Source organism: Amphiprion ocellaris, chromosome 1 (assembly GCF_022539595.1).
Source record: "Amphiprion ocellaris isolate individual 3 ecotype Okinawa chromosome 1, ASM2253959v1, whole genome shotgun sequence".
Lineage (NCBI taxonomy): Eukaryota > Metazoa > Chordata > Actinopteri > Pomacentridae > Amphiprion > Amphiprion ocellaris.
This window is the reverse complement of record NC_072766.1, coordinates 16,682,750-16,702,795: the sequence shown is the minus strand read 5'-3', so window position 1 is coordinate 16,702,795 and position 20,046 is coordinate 16,682,750. Positions and strand designations below refer to the sequence as shown.

Genomic DNA, 20,046 nt, shown 5'->3' with positions numbered 1-20,046 from the left:
ACAAAAAGTCAGTCACATTTTATCATTAAGCACATTTAAAAACAACAGGATTAGAGTCAAGTGTCATACAGTTAAAATAAGACCATAAAACAAAATGTCTTAAATGAGAATTTGAGTTGACAAAATAAAAACACTTAAAGATACAGCACAGTAAGAGATAAAGTCAGGCTGTCACACTCTACTTGAATCAAACATTTACACAATTTTTCTGCATAAAACAGCAGATTTACTAAGATTACCTTACACTTGTTAAAGATTTGGATATTTACACATTTTGCTTTCAATTTTCTGCATTTACAACCATATTGTATTTGTAGGTTGCAGCCCTTAAACTTGGAAATAAAAGTTGTAGCATTGTGGCAGTGAACCCCTTTAGGACGATAAGATAAGATAAGATAAGATAAGATAAGATAAGATAAGATAAGATAAGATAAGATAAGATAAGATAAGATAAGATAAGATAAGATGAACTTTATTGATCTCTCACTGAGGAAATGGACACATTACAGCAGCAAGATACAAATGAAGTGGTGTAAGAAACAATATAATTGACACAAAAGTAAGTAATGATGAAAAATAAAGATATAATAAAGACTACATACAGATATGGTGGAACAAAAATGAAAATTCAAATCTTTAACTCAAATGTCAAGGCAGTGCTGCTACATGGGTCAGAATATTGGAAGCTAACATCTTGCAAAGTGTAGAAAATCCAGGCATTCATCACCTAGTGCTTATGACAAATCTTTGGTTTAACCACATCAAAAAACCTTAAAGTCTGGGCAAAGAAAACTATTAAAATCCTGTTGCTGAAGAAATGAGAAAAAGAAAGTGGAGTTACATAGGTGAAAGTTTATGAGAAGATCAAACAAATATAGCAAGAACAGCTTTAAAATGGAACCCACAAGGGAAAAGATCAAAAACCATAAGACCAAAAACATCATGGCAGAAATCAAGAGAGGAAAGAAATGGAAAGGCTGGCCCAGGACAGAGATGAATGGAAAAGGGTTGTAGATGATATGACGGGATGGATAAATGTACCCAAATTGTAGGAGAACCACAGAGTATAGAGTTAAACTTTTTAAAAAAAGTAACAGCGCTACATTATGTTGTTGCACATGAGAAGTTATAACATTAGAGGGTACTTTACAGTGCAGCAGAAAACCTTACATCAAACGTGGAAAATGTAAGCAAATAAAGATTGCAGGGTTGTCATGAGAAATTCTGAAGCACATGGTGAACTTCAGCACCACCTAGCGGTCAGATTGGAGTAGATCAGATCAACTGTGTCTCACTGCCCACTATTAAAGGTGAGTTTTGGTCAATTACAATCAGATTAGGCTTCATAAGTATTCGCTGTAATTAATAATCACTGATCATAGACGTTCAGACGACCACAGGAGGTAGACGGTGACCGTTGGGGTGTCGGTGGTCACGTGAGCCGCGTTCATGTGACCGGCTCACGTGCTTGCAACGGTAAATAAAACAGGCCCCTTGCGCTCTGAATCAGACAGACAGACACGGAGAAGAGCTCGACACTAAGAAGTAACTAAACCCACACTAACAGCTGACAGACAAGCTACAGGTAATATATTTTTCTTGTTGTCTTTGTTTTCTTTCTCACCTTTTACTACTACTACTACTACTTTTACGTGAGTAACACGTTGTTTACTCGGAGACAAAGCAGCTAGCTAAATCTGTCACACGTCTGTTCAAACACGCTAACCCGTAAAGTTTAGTTAATATTTCCGACCCACTACAGAGAAACAGTCTTCATTGTCGCAGGGAGCTTATTTGTTTTTCATAGCTCGTGTTGTTTTTCACTGTCTGACCCAATTTAACTTTACTGTCAGAGGTGAAACATGTAGGTGGAGCTAACTCGTCCAAACACACACGTATCATTTAATAATTAAGATAAATCAAAGAATTAAATCTAGTGTAGGCAGACAATATCTCAGCTACACAGCGAAAATAATGGTAAACATGAGGGTAAAATGATTATGAAACAGGATACCAGAGGGATTCCAAGGAATGGAAAGTGAAACTATGTTTTATAAGCGCAGCCACTCTGTCCTCTATCTACAAAAACAGGGAGGCTGAGACTTGTTTCAACATATCTGAGATCCAGCAGAGGGTCAGAGCTGGATGAGTAAACCTATAGGAACTTAAAATAATCGTCCAGCTTGTCCCCATGTAGTGTTCAGTGCCAAAGAAATGAAAAAAAATCCCCTTTTACCAGAAAGACTTACTGTTAAATATACGGAACCTTAGGCAGCTTATAGTCAGCAGGCCCTTATGACGGGAAATGAGGAAATGAGTTTTATCTGGCAGTAGGCAGAGGACAAAACAGCCAGATTTTTACTGTTTTGTTTATCTAACTGTGTCACCTTGTTCATATATGTGGAGCAAAAGGAGGAGATAATACTGCTTTGTCCCACCCACTTGTTGTAGTTTTAAATAACAGACTTAAAAAGAGAGGCATACTTATCAGTGTTGTCATGATTAATGTAGATAAGAAAAGATTGAGGAAACAAAGGTCTCTTTCAGCTGAACTCAGCCTAACACTATAGGATTTATATCAAGTCAGTCAGTTGTACCGAATTGATGAGGAACTTAAGTGATGTGTTTGTGACTTGGGTGCTGACTCATCTTTTTCTCAGTTTCACAACCTCTTGACCTTTAAAAGTCAGATAGGAATCTGTAGGTTACCATCAGAAAAACACTTGTACCATTCTGAAAACGGGGGCTATTTTTGTTTCAGAGAATTTAAGAGCTATAAGAGTATTTTCAAAGAAAGGCCTCGAAACCGTCCACTGTGACTCAGCAACATAATGTTTCCTTGGTGTTGCAGTGATGTGTGCGTTGACAGTAATTGATGTACTAATTCCTTTAGGACAGCCAGCAGTGCATGTCGGTAAGCTAATGTTTCACTTCCCTAAATCACATCCACTGTTTCATTGACATGTCTTTTTGTGGTTCAGCCACTTCTCTAGAAACTCAACAAATAATTTCTTGGTAGTAATCATATTTTCACAAGGCATGCACTACAATAGTAGAGTATCCAACAGCTGGTGGACCCACTGAAATCTCTGTACATACAACACATAACCAGAACTTTATGATGGTAAATACACTTCTGAAGTGACTTGAAAAGAGCTTGGTTTAGACTGTAGAGAAGGAAAGTGGTACTTCAGCGTGATTTCAGAGCACATGTCCTTCTGTGGTGGGGAATTTTCAGTTCTTACTTCCTTTTGTGTACTTTTTTGCTGATGATGTTCCATCAGGCTCGCTCATGTGATATGAAACCAGTTTCACTAGCATTCAAATGTAGAAAAGGCATGCCTAAACAGGTGTGCTGAGTTTACAGGTGCCAAACAAGACTGGCTTTTGTTCTCAGTCTGTAAGGCAAATTGCCAAAACTGAACATCTACACCTAAGTTGCAAATTAAGTCCATGTGAAATTTTGTTCAATTTAGTTTTGGTTAGTTTTGAAGCACTAGTGGGTCAAACAAAATCACCAGTTGTATTTTGACCTTAAATTCTAAGCTAATCCCATCATAGAAGAAGCACCGTGTCTGCTTTGGTATTGATTTTGCTAGACTTCCTGCATATCCTGAGCACATTCCCAACTTCTGTTTAATAGACTACATTAGGATCTTTAATGGAGCTGAACTCAACTCTCAGAGATGCATTTCACTGCCCATAATATGGTCTGTATTATGAATACACTGGGGCCATTTAGGGGATTCTTTTATCAAAAATACACAAGTTTCTATATTTGCATTGAGTATTTTTCAAGGAAAAATGGCATTGCACAAGAGCAAATGTCCTTTTATATTGTAAGTGTAAAGTTCCTCTCTTTACTCTGTGAATATAGATTTCCATTCAATTCAGTTTTATTTATATAGCGCCAATTCACAACATATGTCATTTCAAGGCACTTTGCATAATAAGGTACGTTGCGAAATTTATGCAGAGAAACCCAACAAGTCCAAAGATTTACATGTAGTGAATTAGTGGAAATCTGCATACTGTGTGTTGATGCAGTCAGTTTATCCACTGGAACTTGCTCTGACCAGCATGACTGAGGATAAGAGGGTTTTCTTCACCTCTTTAAGTACACTCCATATGTGTGTTCCACTTGTAGCTTCAACCAATGTGACCATGTTCAATCAACTAAGAACTTTTTTTGCTGGCCGTGTAACTCCAGGAGTGCATCTAAGTGGGGGCTGTCATGTGTCAAATCACAGCATTGTGTTGCTTAAGGATTTTATTGACGCCAAATGAAATTTTTCATCAGTTAAGTTAGAGCCCTTACAGTTTTCAATAACTGTTTTATTTTTTGTGTACCAACTGTATATTTCTGTAACTCGTGTTGTCCTGCAATTTTCTTTGTAAGATATTGTAATCCATTCAGTATTTATGTGATGAATGAATTAGAACATGACCTGAATTTAAACAGTCTGCATTTGTCAGGCTTAGGTAAGTTATGATTTAAGGTTTAGTGATTGAGTCAGAATTGATTTAACCGCTTCAACTCAAAACTTTTGAGTGCAGTATTTAATGGAAGTAACAAATGAATTTGCCTCTTCTTCATTTTGTGTCTTTATAGGCAAAATGTGGCACGCAGCCTTCCTCCTACTGGCTGCCAGCTTGTCGATGAGCCTGGCCAGACCTCGCCTTCAACCAATGTCCAATGAAATGGTCAACTACATCAATAAGATCAATACTACCTGGAAGGTGAGTTTTATTTTTTTCCCTTTCTTCAGACATCCGTCAATGAATAAAAGTGGCTTTGTTTGACTGAATCTCCTTCCTGTCCTGCAGGCTGGTCACAACTTCCACAATGTTGACTACAGTTACGTCAAGAAACTCTGCGGCACAATGCTGAAGGGACCTAAACTGCCAGTCATGTGAGTGTCACACGTACTTTGTGTGATGGTTATGAATCATAGTAGATCATGTAGTATTTCAATATACTTTCATGTCAGTGAATTAACTGTGTAAATTTGACAGCGTTTTCAGTGTCACTGAGTAAAACTGGCGCACCTTCTAAGCGACACCAGTACATCAAGTTATACAGCACACTCACAGAGTAATACCTGACTCTGTTTTCCTCTGTAGGGTTCAGTATGCTGGAGACCTAAAGCTGCCTAAAGATTTTGATGCCAGAGAGCAGTGGCCCAACTGTCCTACCCTGAAGGAGATCAGAGACCAGGGCTCCTGTGGATCCTGCTGGGTGAGATATTAAGTCACTGACCATATGTAGCTGGAATGTTGGCCTTAAAAAGCTTCGTAGTTAAACAGCATGTGATGAATTCCATCCCAAGGCCCCTCAATTCAGATAAGGTAAAACTTCACAAAACAAAAATTAAAGTCGAAAAAAAGCCTAAAACTGATGGACGTCAGGTTACCAATATTTCTACCTGTCTAATTTTGATGCTATGATCAATTACAATGTCAATTGTAGACTCAATGTCTTTGTTCTGCTCTCAGGCATTCGGTGCTGCAGAGGCCATCTCCGACCGTGTATGCATCCACAGCAATGCCAAAGTCAGTGTGGAGATCTCCTCCGAGGATCTGCTGACCTGCTGTGACAGCTGTGGCATGGGGTAAGAGGCAGCGAAACGGCAGTATTTCTTTACTTTGTCATATTCAGTAGTCCCCAGTAGATAATTCCAGTGACTTGTAGCATGTGGATGATAAACCAGAGCTTGGTATTTAAGAATGCAGTTTAAAAATTTAAATTACTGGGTATTTAAAGGGTGAAAAATGTATTTTAACTCGATCTAAGCTCATGAGTGAAAGATTTCATGCTATAATGTGACCAAGATGAAAATAATTCTGGTGAGTTCCACAGAATAAGGCTTACATATTTTAAATGTGGAAAGAGCACTTTCAATGAATGTTAGCTGGCTTCAGTACCAAGAGGTTGCATAAAGAATCGACACTGGGAGAAATAAAATCAGCTCAGTGCCTCCCTATATGGTGCAGTGGGAACATTGAGAGTTGGACGCACAGGTTGAGTATATTAAGTAAAGGATGAAAATTTGGTATTTATTTGCTTTTGTTTTTGGTCTTGTTTTTAGATGTAATGGTGGCTACCCCTCAGCTGCCTGGGACTTCTGGACCAGTGAGGGACTTGTCACTGGAGGTCTATATGACTCCCACATTGGTGAGTTAGTGTCTGTGATAAGACCCTTGCAGTGGTGTACATGTGTTTAGACGTGTCTATAATGCAGACGGAATATCTTTGTGCCTACAGGCTGTCGTCCCTACACCATTCCTCCCTGTGAGCACCATGTGAATGGCAGCAGACCTGCCTGCACTGGAGAAGGTGGCAACACACCTGAGTGCATCACCAAGTGTGAATCTGGATACACACCCACCTACAAAAAAGACAAGCACTTTGGTAAGAAAGGCAAAAGAAGTGTAATGATTAGTGTGATAATAATGTTAGCTGTGTGGTGTTGCATATTCACTTGTATTTACTATATAAAAGGAGAAATTATATTTAACATTTGAACTATGTCTTGTTCCACCCTACAATTGATTGAAATATTTAGTTTGTTACATTAAGTCTGGTTATGAATCAGGTTAGTTCTGTTTTGTGGGTAATTATATAACATGAAAACAATTTAAATAATAAAGGGTCTCAGTTCAACATTTACTATCCTAAATGTCTTTTGTGCATGCATAAATGTTTATAAAAGAAAAATTTTGTTGCTCTGACACAGAATCATAGCTTTATTAACCACTTTCATGTGCCACAGGCAGTATGTTTATGTCCTAAAGATGAGTCTAACCCTAATGCTGGTGAACGCACGCACGCACGCACACACACACACACACACACACACACACATATGCAGCAAGATCCTAATCCAAAATGTGTTTCAGGTAAATCGTCTTACAGCGTGGAGTCAGACGAGACGCACATTCAGACTGAGATATACAAGAATGGCCCAGTAGAGGGAGCATTTACAGTCTATGAAGACTTTGTCTTGTACAAGTCTGGTAAGAACACATGCACCCCTACCAGATGTAATATAAACACACCTCACACTGAATATGTGCACTGCACCTGTTGAATACAGGGTGAACCCTAACTGCATATTCTGTTCAGCGATTGTGTACAGTGTTGATTCTGACCTCGTGTTTCCCTCTTGTGTTTCATGCGTCCTCTTCTTGTCTCCAGGTGTGTATCAGCACGTGTCAGGCTCTCCTTTGGGTGGACATGCCATCAAGATCCTGGGCTGGGGAGAGGAGGATGGTGTTCCCTACTGGCTCTGTGCCAACTCCTGGAACACTGACTGGGGTGATAATGGTAAGCAGAGACATGTATTTTACTACTTTTAATTTGCACAAAATAGTCACTTTCATTATAAACAACAGCATTTCTATGCAAAGACAGTGGGATATTAGAATCACTGCAGTATAATGCTGTACAACACACCACCTACAGCCTTAAGTGACCACACTGCTGAACCAGCATTTCTCTCACAGTGTCTCAAAAATATAACCTTCATAAAGACAGATCACTTTGCAGGGTAATTGAATTACACTGCATTCAGTTAAGTCACTATCTTGATACACGTCTTACTTCACTATGTTTATCTCAACTCAAAACTTTCCAAATTAAGATATCATATGCAAAACATGAGTTTATTTCCCTTTAGGTACATTTTCACTAATAAGTTTCACACTATGGTATGGCTCTTTTATACCAGTACATTTACAATTCTGACGTGCGTGTGTAAGCACATGCATCTGCCACATTTATAAAGAATGAGATCTACTGTATACTCACACACTCCAGATGAATAAAAAATACAATGCCTATAAATATGCATGCTTTTTCTTAATTGACCTTTTTACACTGAACTAATTGATTTTGTGTCTGATCTTCAGGATTCTTTAAAATCCTGCGTGGATCTGATCACTGTGGTATTGAGTCTGAAATTGTGGCAGGAATTCCCAAATGAAACCTAAGGTAAGAAAGTAAACCAGCATGTGACAAGGATGTAAAGTATTTGCCATAAACAAGCTTGTGAATATTGTGTACATTGAAAGCATAACTCTGGTATTGTGTTGCAATAGTTTATCTCTTAACACAGATTGGATTGCAAATGAACAAATTCCTTTTCCTGCCTCAATAGGTCCCATTTCAAGTCTATCAACGCAAGTGTTAGTGTAGTTGTGGCTGTAAGTCGACTGTTCTTTTTGTCATGCAGGTTTTGAGGTGCAGCGTCGTTACATCATCACTAGAGGGCAACACACTCCGCTTATCTGTCACAGAACTGTGACCGCAATTTACTGCTTTTAGTCCTTTTAGAGACAACTGATCACTTTGCTGTTTAAAGGAAGCCACATGCTGTGCGTGCCACAGAAAAACTCAAGCAGCCTTCAATTCACTAAGATGGATTTATAGATCTCTTAGCAAAAATAGCTAGAATGTGCCTGTGCACAAATCTCCATTGAAGGGATGGTTTGTCTGAGAGGACAAAAGAAAAAGTTAGTGTAAAATTTACACAGGAGGATAATGTATAAAGACATGCCTGTGCATTTAATTGTATCTCTGCTGCTTTGATGCACACTGTCACTGTTGCAGATTGAATTATCTTGGTCCACTTTTTCTGCACATGTGGACACTGTAGGCCATTTTAGAGCAATGCAGGATATAATTGAATTTTAATTGAATTTTCAGTGAATTTTAAGTTATGCCTAATGAAGCAAATGAGATGTTTGTATGAGTGTAATTTACAACTATCTCAGTTTTTTATGTTGATTGCTGCTTTTATTTGACAGATGCAACCACTGCTACTCCACATGATAACTGATGCACTCTGTAACTGATGCTTGTTAGTGTTTTTAAGTTTTTAAAAAAGATGAGAATTGAACCTTTTTTAAATACACTAGGAAATAAGATGGAGTGTATTTGTTTGCCTGTATTAATCAAAAATATTGGCACATTGTTTTTAATTAAATAAAAAATGTAATGAATCTTTTGTCCCTCTGGGTTTTTACTCAATCTCTAACATTTATTGACTGATTTCAAACCTAACAAGCCTAACTCGAGATTAATATTAAAAAAATAAAAACTGAAAGTCAGCATATCACACAAACCCTGATGTGTTCATTTTAACGTCTTGGTGTTTTTATATTGATAATCTGGCATCCTACAACTTTCTCTGGGCGCTTTTTATCCTTCTCTCTCTTAGACGTTGCAAACGTATATATTTATTTAAGGACTCCACCTGGCTGGGCCTTCAGGTGAGTAAACAACATCTAGAGGGTGAACCTAGGATGCTGGGATTCACTGCTGAACCCTCTGGAGGTGTCGTGGGCACAGATGAAGGAGGACGTTCACTTGACAACCCAGACGATGCCCTCACTCATTTGACCATCCCACAGAGTCTTGGGTGTCTCATGTATATAAGAAGGGATATCAGCATCTAGTCCTACACAGCAGATCTAACCAAGAAGATTTTCTTGGTTATAAAAGTGAGACTTAAGAAAGGAAAAATAAAAACATCAAGGTTACAGCAGAGCCTCTCACTAAGTTCTGTTACTAGGTAAAGGCTCTTATTTTGAAGGTGAACCCAAACATACAGATGGTTTGTCCATCAATATATTATCCTTCAATCAGAGGCTGATCTTATAGGATAAAGTTCATTTACTAGTTGTGTAAGATAAGTTTGGGCTCCGTATAGTTTTTAATACTCGTGCATATAGGTGGAAAATGTCCTTCAGAAACAATTAATCTGACGGTATAGATCATACATTTAACTTCATATCAACGTTTGTCACGCACATGCGCGCGTCACGTTGACACCATGGAAACAACGATGACGCGCAGCGAACGGTGCAGATCTTTCAACTGTCATTCTGCACTTCGATTTGGACCCGACTTGTTGGAGAAACTGAACGCTGGAAAGTTGAACTGTGGCGATTTGAAACGCTGAAAAGCATCTGAAGAATGGACCTTGTTGAAGAACAAATTCAGTGGATTACTGAGAAGAAGAAGAAGAAAGGCAACCCGCTGGATAAACGGGTCAGACAGAAGAGCAGCTGCTGTTTGGAGGCCTGACAGACCTGGACAGTCAGCACACAGGTAAGAAAATAAAACTCATGTTTCTGCTGAGCATGACACGTTAACTGACCTCCACAAAAACTCTGAACGCGATTTCAGAAGAAAATTTAGAATAAATTCTTGAATTTAAAATTTAAGTAACCGTAATGCTTGACGGCCTGTTTGAAAAACAGTTTGGGTGATTTTGACATTTTCTTGGTGTAAATTTCTTATTTTTGAGCGTTATTTTGTCTGAAAAATTGTGGTGAAGTATCTGGTCTGGTGTGGGTTCTGGTGGTTATTGACCATAGAGTGAACTTTTAACTAACAGGTGGTTCTGGTGGTTATTGACCATAGAGTGAACTTTTAACTAACAGATGGTAGTAAGTACTGAGAATGTGTTTTCAGGCTCCAGAAATCCTATGCTGTGTTGACTTTGGGGTCCACTGTTAACCTATAGCTGATTTGTGACCCTTAGGAATGCACAGAAGGGGACTCTTGTCTGAGGAGTTGTCACTCTTTAGTGGGGTTGTAAACCAGATGCTGTAATTCTATACGTTGCTAGAAGGTATAAAAACTGACCGTTGGTCTTTGTTCGAGGAGGATCATTGGGTGACATCCTTCCAGACAGCTCCTGTCTGTACGATACTGTTCTTTCTTTTAATAAAGTTCTTATTAAGAAAGTCAGTGTCAACGGGCGTTTCTTCTCCACCTGAACATCACGGACATCAGAGAAACAACGACAGTGGGAAACGTAAAGAATGTGTTGTGAATTCTGCAGTGATTCGTAAAACTGTTATTTGGGTTGGAGGACGTGCATTTTTCTGGAATTTGGTGTTGAAATGTTTGGAAACAAAATGGCGTCGAGACCATTTTTCAAAAGATGCTCCAAGAGTTTATTTGTGGAAACCATGGCAACGGTTAGCAGAAGTGTTCGGCGAGGCTTTATGACGTCACCACGGCCAGGCTCAGAGACAGTAGCTGTGTTTAGCTGGTTGAAAATGTCTGGACATCGGGTCTTTTTCAGTTCAGAGCTGATCCTGTTTGTGAACTGACGTTAGGATGTTGTTTTAGAGACACACCGTCAGATTCGTGTTTTTCTGAACTCGGAGCTGATACTCCACCTGTTATTTCATCTCTCCGAGACAAACCGAGCTTTCTGCTGTTTTCTTCTATAACTGTGAGTAACTGCGCGTTTCGTGCCTCCTGTACGATGTTTGATTTCCAGTTTCCAAGCTAGTGTCACAGAAGCTCATACATTTGTGTTTATTTCGGACGAGGCCTGTTGCTGACCTCTCATAATGTCAAAGTGTTCAAGGTTTAGCGTCATTCTGAGTGGTTTTGTAAACTGCAGCTGTTTGACTGTATCAGTGTTTTGTAGTTGATGTTTACTTGATGTGGCCTCATCTTGTAAACACAGTACACATAGCATCATGAAAATAAGCTGTTCCCTCTGAATCACTGACCGTGCCCAGACCCTCTTTTCAAACTCTCTGATTCCAAGTTAATTTGTAAAACAGTAATGTTGTTCAATTTTAACAGAATTTAATTGTGGATTTTTCAGAAATATCACCAGACCTGCAGATATATTTGCTGCCTAAAGCTCACTGCGGATGACATACTTTTAAAACTATTAAATATCTGCAGCTTGCAGCAGCAGAAATTATAAGTGCTTCTTTAAACTGAAAGTGATGTGTGTATTTACACTCTTAAACACTGAGCCCAATGGTAAATAATGTTCTGATTCTGGATGAATCCTGAACTCATCAGAGCTTTCAGGGCAGTGTTTATTCAGATAAGCTGTCATTACACACTAAAGGACTTTTCAGTGTTTTTTTTTTCTCAGTGTTTTAAATGTCTGACTGAAGATTTTGTACTTGTGTTGAATGGTCTGGAAACCCATGTTTTTCCTGAGACCTTTTCTGGTGGGGGCTTATTTGACTTTCTGTCCCTGTAGCTGCTCACAGCCCTCCAGACTGAAGAATGATGGCTTAATTCATACAAATATGAAAGCATGTGGTATAATTTTGGTGGGTTTGAAGCATTGTGTTCTAACATGGTTTATGTTTTGGTGATCTTTTGCTATTTGATCTAATTGTCACCAACATTTGTTAACATGTTTACTGTCCAGAAAGTCAATGTGTTCACTGATCCTTGTTTTCCACCTTCAGGTCTCCTGATGTGATTGTGGACCTTCTCACCTCAGAGATGACAGATAAGTGGCCTTTGGGTGGTGTTCTGAAACCGTGTATTTTAGAAATGTGCTAGTTTTTCTCCTTATTCTTTGCCTCATTTCTTTTCTTGTCGTCCTTTTTTCATCATGTTCTCCTCTTACTTCCCTTCTTACTGCTCTTCTCTGTCTTCTAATTCTCTTTCTCTTCTTTTTTCTCCATTTTCATTTGTCGTCTTCCTTCTCCTATTCCCTTTCTCTCTTCTCTTTTGTCTCTGTCTGACTCCTGCTTTCTCCTTCTACTACTGTCACCCTGTTCATCTTATTTTTTTAAATCTTTCTCCCTCTACTCCACATTTTTCCTCCTCCATTTCGTCATTCTTTACTACTCCTGTCTTCAACTCCTCCTTTCTCCTCCTGTCTTCTTGTCTTAATTTTTCCTTCTCTTCCTTTTGTGTTTGGCTACTCCTCCTATTTTTCCATCTCTTCCTTTTCTCCTCTTTGTTCTTCTTTTTCTACTCCTACTACTCTTACTACAGTGTCTTCCTCACTCTACACCTTGTTCTTCATTCTTTTCCTCCCCCTCTTCTATTCCTCATTCTTTTCTTCTTCTCCTCTTTATTTCTCTTTGTCCATGACTCCTCCCTTCTCCTCCTCCCTCTGTCATCTTCATCATCTCTTCATCTCTCTACTCCTTGTTCTTCTTCTCCTTTTTCTCCACCTCCTTCATTTCTTTATTCTTTTCATCTGCTTCTGTCTTCTCTTTTTTCTCCTGTCTACTTTGCTTTCCTTCTGTCTTCTTGTCCTTCTTTCTAATTCCTTCATCTTCCTCTTCTTTTTCATCTCTTCTTCCCTCCACTCCTTGCTCTTCTTCCTCTTGTCTTCTTCCTCTTCTCCTATTCTTTTTCATCTCTTCCTCCCTTTATTCATTGCCCCTCTTCCTTCTCTTCCCCATTCTGTCTTTCTTTCACCTCCTTGTTTCTATCTTCTCCTTCTGTCTTCTCCTTCTTCCTTTTCATTTTAATAGTCCTCCTGTCTTCCACTCATCGTTTTCTCCTTTTTTCTTCTCCTCCTCTCATTTATTTTTTGTTCTCCTTCCTTTTCTGCTGCATTTCCATCTCTTCATCCTTTTACTCTGTTTTTTCCATATTCTTCACTTCCTGCTTCTGTCTCCTCCTTCCTTCTCCTGCTCTGTTGCCTTCTTCCTCTCCTTTTTCACCTCTTCCTCCCTCTACTCCTTGTTTTATTCCTCCCTCTTCTTTTTCTCATTTTTTCTCCCTTCTCGTCCTCATTCTCTTTTCTTCTCCTTCTTCTGTCTTCTCCTACTTATTTTTTCTTGTCTTGTACTCCTCCTTTTTTCCTTCCTCTTCTCTGTTCTTCCTTTTTCCTTCTCTGCGTTTTCTTTGTTCTCCTCCTTCTTTTCTTTCTTCTTTTCCTTTTCTCCTCCTCCTTCTGTCTCCTGTTGCCTTCTTCCTCTCTCTTTTCATCCTTCTCCCTCTACTCCTTGTTTTCCTTATTCTTTTCTTCTTCTACCCATTTTTTTCCTTCTTCCTATTTTTTCATGTCTTGTTTTTCTTCCTCCCTCTTCTTCTCCATCTACTCTCCCTCATTATTTTCTCCTGCCTTCTTCTGCTCCTTTTACTCCTCCCTCTACTCCTCGTTTTTGTTCCTCCTTCATTCTTTCCTCTTTCTGTCTTTGTCTCCTTCCTCCTCCTCTGACTTCTTCTCCTTCCTTCTTCTACTGTCTTTGACTCCTTTCTCCTCATTCATTTCCTCCTTCTTTTCCTCTTTTTCTTTCACCAGCTCCTTGTCTTCTTCTTCTACTCCTTATTTTCTCCTTTCTCTTTTCCTACTCCTCTTTGTTCTTCTCCTCCACCTTCTTTTTTCTTCATGTTCTCTTCCTCTCCTACTACTTACTTCATAGTCTCTCTCATTCTACTCCTTGTTTTTCATTCTTTTCTCCTCCTCTTTCTGCCTTCTTTCTCCTATTGTTCTGTCTTCTCCTTTCTCCTCATCCTCCTGTCTTCTCCTCCCTCTTTCCTTTTCACCTGTTCCACCATCCACTCCTTGTTCTTCTTCCTTCATGTCTACATCTTTCTTTTCTACTCCTTCTCTGTCTTCATGTCCTTTTACCTCTTTTTCTGTCTTTCTCCTCCTTCCTTGTGTTCTTCTCCTTCTGTCTTTTCATTCTTCTCCTCTTTTACTGTCTCTGTCTTTGTCATTGTTCTCTTCCTCCTTCTTTTTCTTCATCTCAATTTTCTTCTCCATTTACCACTCTTTTCTTATCTCTTCGAATCTTTGTTCCTTGTTCATCTGATGTCATCTCCTCCTTCTTTCCTTATTCTTTTTCCTCCTTCTACTCTTCCTCCTTTTCTTCTGTTTCTCTTTGTCTCTTTTTCACATCTATTTTCTCTGCTAAAACTTTTCCTGCCTGTTCTCATTCTTCTTCTTCTTCTTCTACTCATTCTTCTTCATCTCTTCCTCCCTTTACTCCTTGTTCCTCTTCCTCCTTTTTGTCCTTCTACTCTTCCTCATTCTCTCACTCATTCGGTTAATCTCTTCCCTCTCTTATTATCCTCCTCTTTCTCCTCATTCTTTTTCCCCTCCTGCTCCCTCTCTCTTCTCTTTCTTTGAGCTCCTTCTATCTATCTCCTCCTCTTCCTCCTTTGTCTTCTCTTCCTCATTCTTTTCTTATCTCCTTGTCTTATTCTACTCTTTTTTTCCTTCCTCTTCTCTCCTCTTTGTTCCTTTTTTCTTCTCTGCCTTTTTTCTTCATGTTCTCCTTCCTCTCCTATTTCTGCTACTTTTCCTCACTTTACTCCTTGCTCTTCCACTTCCTTCTCTTCCATTCTTCTCCCATTTTCTTCTCATTTTTCCCTCTTCATTCTTCTCCTCCTCTCTTATTCTGTTATTCTCCTTTCTCATCCTTCTGTCTTCTTCTCCTTCTGCCTTTATTGCCTTCTTTCTTTCTTTCTTTCTTCACCTCTTGATGATGTCTCCTAGCTGATTAATTAATGGCCTTTGGGTGGTGTTCTATAACTGGCTATTTAAAAAATGTTGTAGTTTTATTCTTCACCTCTGTTTCTCTTTTGTTGTTCTCTGGTTTTACCATGCCCTCCTCCTTCCTCTCTTACTACTCTTATTCGTATCTTCTAATCCTCTTTCTCTTCCTCCTCCCTCTCCCTTCATCCCCTCATCCTTCCTCTCCTCTCTTGCCATCGCCTCCCTTTTTACATTTATCCTTTTGTTCTCCTTTCTGCTTCTACTGCCTCTGACTTTTTTCTCCATTTTCTTCTCTTCTTCTTTCCCTTTCTCCCTTTTCTTTTCCTGATTTCTCCCTTTTTGTTCATATTCTCTTCCTGTCTCTGTTTTTTCTTCTCCACCTTATTCCACTCCTTGTTCTTCTTTCAACTTCTTCTTTAGCTCCATGGTCTTTTCTTCCTCCTCCTCCTCCTGTCTTCTATTCTTCATTCTTTTCTTTTTTCCTAATTCTGTTGCCTCTTTTCTCCTCTTCATCTGTCTTCTTCCTTTCTCCTCCTGTCGTCTTTTTCATCTCTTCATCCCTCTACTAGAGTTTTTCCTCTCTCCCATTTCTCCACCTCATTCACTTCCTTATTCTTTTCTTCTCCTTTTGTCTTTTCCTTTTTCCTCCTCCTTTTCCATCTTCTTAGCCTTTCTTTTTCTGTCTCCTCCACTCCAGTCTTTATTTCTTTGCCATTCTTCTCTTCCTCCGTTTTTCTCTCCTCCTTCTCTTCATTGTCTCCTTACACTACTCCTTTCTCTCTTCGTCCATCTTCATTTTCCCTCATTCTTTTCTTCTGCTCGTCATTGTCTTCTTCCTTCTTTTACTCTATTTTTTCTGTATGTTCTCCTCCTTCCTCTTCTACTATTCTTTTTCATCAATTCCTCCCTTTACTCCTTATTCCCCTCCATTCTTCTTCTTCTTCTACTACCCTCATTCTCTCCCTCATTCTTTTTTGTCTCCTGCTCTTCTCCTCGTCCTGTCTTGTCATTCTTTTTTCACCCTCTTATTTGTTTAACTCCTTTCTCTTATTCTTTTCTTTAGTTGTCCTCCATTTCAGCTACTTTTTCCAACTCTTCCTTTTGTCCCTGTTCTTCCTCCTCCTTCTTTTTCTCATTCTTTCATTCTCTTCCTCCTTCTGCCTTTCCTTGCTTTCTCATCCTCCTTCTCTCTTCTTCTTTATCCTGTCTTTTCCTGCTTCTGTCTTCTACTCACTTTTCCTCCATATGCTGCGTGTTCTTTCTCCCTCATTCTTCTTCTCCTTCTGACATCGCCTTCTTTCTCCTCCTCCCTTTTCTGCCTTTCTCCTTCTTTGTCTTATCATTCTTTCCCCATATCCCTCTTTCTACCCATTCTGTCTTTTCTTCTTTCTCCTCATTTTGTCATCTTCATCTTCTCATCCTCCTGTCTTTTCGTTATTCGTTCTCCTCCTTCTTTGTCTGACTCCTACTTTTCTGCCTTCTTTGTCTTCCTCTCCTTTCTCCTTATTCTCTCTTGTTCTGCTTCTTTCATCCTCTACTCTTTTCTCCTTCTGTTATTTTCGTTCTTTCCTTGCTCATTCTTTTGTACTCCAACCTTCTTCTCCTTCTTTCTCTTCCTTCTGTTGCCTTCTTCCTCTTCTTTTTCATATCTCCCTCCCTTCTTGTTTTTCTTCCTCCTCCTTCCTCATTCTTTTCTTCTCCTCTTTCATTTCCTCTTTTTTCTTCCTTCTCTTCCTTGTGTGTTGTCCCACTTTCTCCTCCTCCTCTTGCTGTTATCATCTTCCTCCTTCACTCCTCTTCCTTCTCTTTCCACTCTTCCTCATTTTCTCTTCATCTTCCTCATTCCTCTCTTCTTTCTGTCTACTTCTAGGTATTATTCTTCCCTTCCTTCGCTTCTCTTCCTCATTCTTTTCTTTTTTCTACTGCTCCTCGTATTTTTCTCCATCTTCTCCTCTGGCAATTTTTTCCCTCTCTACTTCTCCATGTCTTCCTCCCTTTACTCCTTGTTCTTCTCGTTCTCATTCTTCTCTTTTCCTTTTCTACCTTTTTCTTTTCTGTTTTCTCCTTTCACCTCCTATACTGTCTTTTTCTTCATTCTCCTCCTCATTCTCTCCTCCTCCCTCTTCTGTCTCCTCCTCCTCTTACTTATTTTTCTCTTCCTCATTATTTCTTTTTTCTACTTCTCCTATTTTTCTCCATCCTCTCCTCTTTGCTCTTTATATTTCTTCTCCTCTGTCCCTTTTCCCTCCCTCCTACTTCTCCATCTCTTCTTCCCTTTACTCCTCATTGTTTTTTATCCTTCTCTTCCTTCTTTCTTATTATTCTCTTCTCCTTTTCTACCTTTTTCTTTTCTCCTCCCCATTGTCTTCTCCTTTCTCCTCCTTTTAATTGTTTTTAATAGTCATCCTGTCTTCTACTCCTTCCCTTTTTCTCCTTCCTCTTCTCTATTCTCCCTTTTTCCTCTCCTGCCCTTTTTCTTTGTTCTCCTTTTTCCTCTCCTACTGTTTCTATCTCCATCTATTTTACTCCTTGTTCTTTTTTCCTCATTCTTCTGTTCTTCTCCTCTCTCCCCTTCTGTCTCCTCCTTCTCTGTTGCCTTCTTCCTCTCTCTTTTCATCTCTTTCTCCCTCTACTCCTTGTTTTTCTTCCTCATTCTTTTCTTCTCCTTCTTTTCCTTATTTTTCATTGTTCCTCTTGTTTTTCATCTCTTGCTCTTCATCGTTCTTCTCCATCTACTCTCCCTCATTCTCCTCATCACCCCCATTTCTTCATCTCATCATTCTTTTACTCCTCTCCTGTCTTTGTCTCATTCTTTCTCATCTGCTCTTCCTCATTCTTTTCTTTTCCTCATTTTTCCTTCTTTCTTCCATCTTCCTCTTCTGGTCCTAATTTTTTTCCTTCCTCCTTCTGTCTTCTCCTACTTTCTCCTCCTCCTGTCACCTTCATCCTCTTGCTTTTCCTGTCTTGCTCTTCTTCCTCCTTCATCTACTCTCTTTCATTCTTATCTCCCCCTTCTCTTCATCTCCTCATCCCTGCTGCCTCTCTTCTCCTTCTGTCTTCTTTTCCTTCTTTCTCCTCTTCCTGCTTTGTCTACTCTGCTATTCCTCAGTCCTCTCTTCTCCTCCTGTCTACTTATTCTCTTCCTTCTCTTCCTCATTCTTTTCTTCTTCTACTCCTCCTATTTTCTCCTTCCTCTTCTTTGCTATCCCCTTTTCTTCTCCTTCGCCCCTTTTTTATGTTCTCCTCCCTCTCCTAATGTTTCTGCTGCTTTTCCACCTCTTCCTCACGTTACTCCTAGTTCTTCCTTCCTCTCTTCCTCATTCTGTCCTTCTCATCCTTTTTCTGTTTTCACCTTTCTTCTCCTCCTGTCTTCCTCTCCTTTTGTTCTCTTCCTCATTCTTGTCTATTCTTTATCCTTTTTACCTACTACTCAGACTATGTTTCAATCTCTTCTCACTTCTTGTTCTTCCTCCTTTTTTCTCCTCCTGTCTTCACCTTCTATCTCCTCTTTTTTCCTCCTCCGTTTCTGTCTTCTTCTCTCTCATCCTTCGTTTCTGTCTATGACTCCTACTTTCTCCTACTCTGTTGCCTTCGTCCTCATCTTTTTCCTATTCTTCCACCCGCTAATCTTCTTCCTCCATCTTATTGTTTTCTACTCCTCCTTCTGTCTTCAACTCCTTTCTACTCTTCCTGTCTTCTCTGTTTCCTCATTCTTTTCTTTTCTTCCTAATTTTGTTTGTTGCCTTCTTTCTACTTCTGTCTTCTTCATCATCTCTTCATCCCTCTACTCCTTGTTCTTCTTCTCCCTCCCTTTTCTCCACCTCTTCTCTTCCTTATTCTATTCTTCTCGTCCTTGTCTTCTCATTTTTCTCCTCCTTCTGTCTTTTCCTTTCTCCTCTTCTTTTTCTGTCATTTCCTTCTTTCTCTTCCTCTTTCAGTCTCCTTATTTCTCCTCCTGCTTTTCCCCATTCTTTTCTTTTTTTATTCTCTTTTCTCCTTACACTACTCCCTTTTTTCACGTCTTCTCTCTTTACTCCTTATTCTTCATCTTCTTTTTCTCCATCTTCATTCTCCCTCATTCTTTTCTTCTCCTCCTTCATCTTGTCATTCTTGTCTTCTCCTCTTGCTTACTGCTTTTTCTCCTTTTTCCTCTACTCTTTTTTTCCTTTGTTTTCCTCCTCCCTTTACTCCTTGTTCTTCCTCCTCCTCTTCCTCATTCATTCTGTCTCCTCCTCCTTCTCTGACTTATTGTTTCTCCTTTTGTCTTTTCCTGATTCGGTCTTCCTGTGCTGTTTTTTCCCTCCCTCTGCTCCTTGTTGTTCTCTCTCCCTCATTCTTTCCTTCTTCTACTTCTGTGTTCTCCTTTCTCCTCCTCTGTCTTCTGCTTCTGTGTTCTTCTAGTAATTTTTTCCTTCTTTTCTTCTCCTATCTTCTCCGTTCTCCCTTTTTCATTCTTTTCTTATCATCCTTCTGTCTTCTACTCCTATTTTTCTCCTTAATCTTCTCTTTATCTTCTTTTTTCTCTTCCTCATTCTTCTCCTTTTCTACCATATTCTTTTCTCCTTCTGTCGTCTTGTATTTTCTCCTCCCCTTTTCTCCTCTTGTCCTTTCTCCTCCTCCTTCTGTCTTGTACTTTCTCCTCCTTTGTATTTATCTTTCCACTCCTCCTTCTCTGTCGCTTTCTTCCTCTTGTTTTTCAACTCTTCACCTCTTCTCTTCATCTCCTCATTCTTTTTCTTCTCCTGTCTTTGTCTCCATCTTTCTACTCTTCTTGCTATCTCCTGCTTGTCCTCATTCCTCT

At 39.3% G+C, this 20,046-nt stretch overlaps 1 protein-coding gene across 1 annotated transcript; it reads left to right on the top strand.

The window, feature by feature from the left end:
• Positions 1-1,426: 1,426 nt before the first annotated feature.
• Positions 1,427-9,003, top strand: ctsba (cathepsin Ba). Its single transcript, XM_023299833.3, has 11 exons — positions 1,427-1,585; positions 4,613-4,740; positions 4,828-4,913; positions 5,125-5,239; positions 5,497-5,612; positions 6,090-6,175; positions 6,266-6,412; positions 6,901-7,017; positions 7,199-7,327; positions 7,912-7,993; positions 8,235-9,003. Exons 2-10 carry the CDS (start codon positions 4,618-4,620, stop codon positions 7,983-7,985), a joined length of 993 nt encoding a protein of 330 aa, XP_023155601.1. The 5' UTR covers positions 1,427-1,585; positions 4,613-4,617; the 3' UTR covers positions 7,986-7,993; positions 8,235-9,003.
• The last annotated feature ends 11,043 nt before the right edge of the window (positions 9,004-20,046 follow it).

Coding starts and splice junctions, on each gene's coding strand:
- ctsba (XM_023299833.3), top strand. CDS start 4,618: ATGTGGCACGCAGCCTTCCTCCTACTGGCTGCCAGCTTGTCGATGAGC. Junction 6,176..6,265: donor TCTATATGACTCCCACATTG/GTGAGTTAGTGT, acceptor TTGTGCCTACAG/GCTGTCGTCCCTACACCATT. Junction 7,328..7,911: donor CACTGACTGGGGTGATAATG/GTAAGCAGAGAC, acceptor TCTGATCTTCAG/GATTCTTTAAAATCCTGCGT.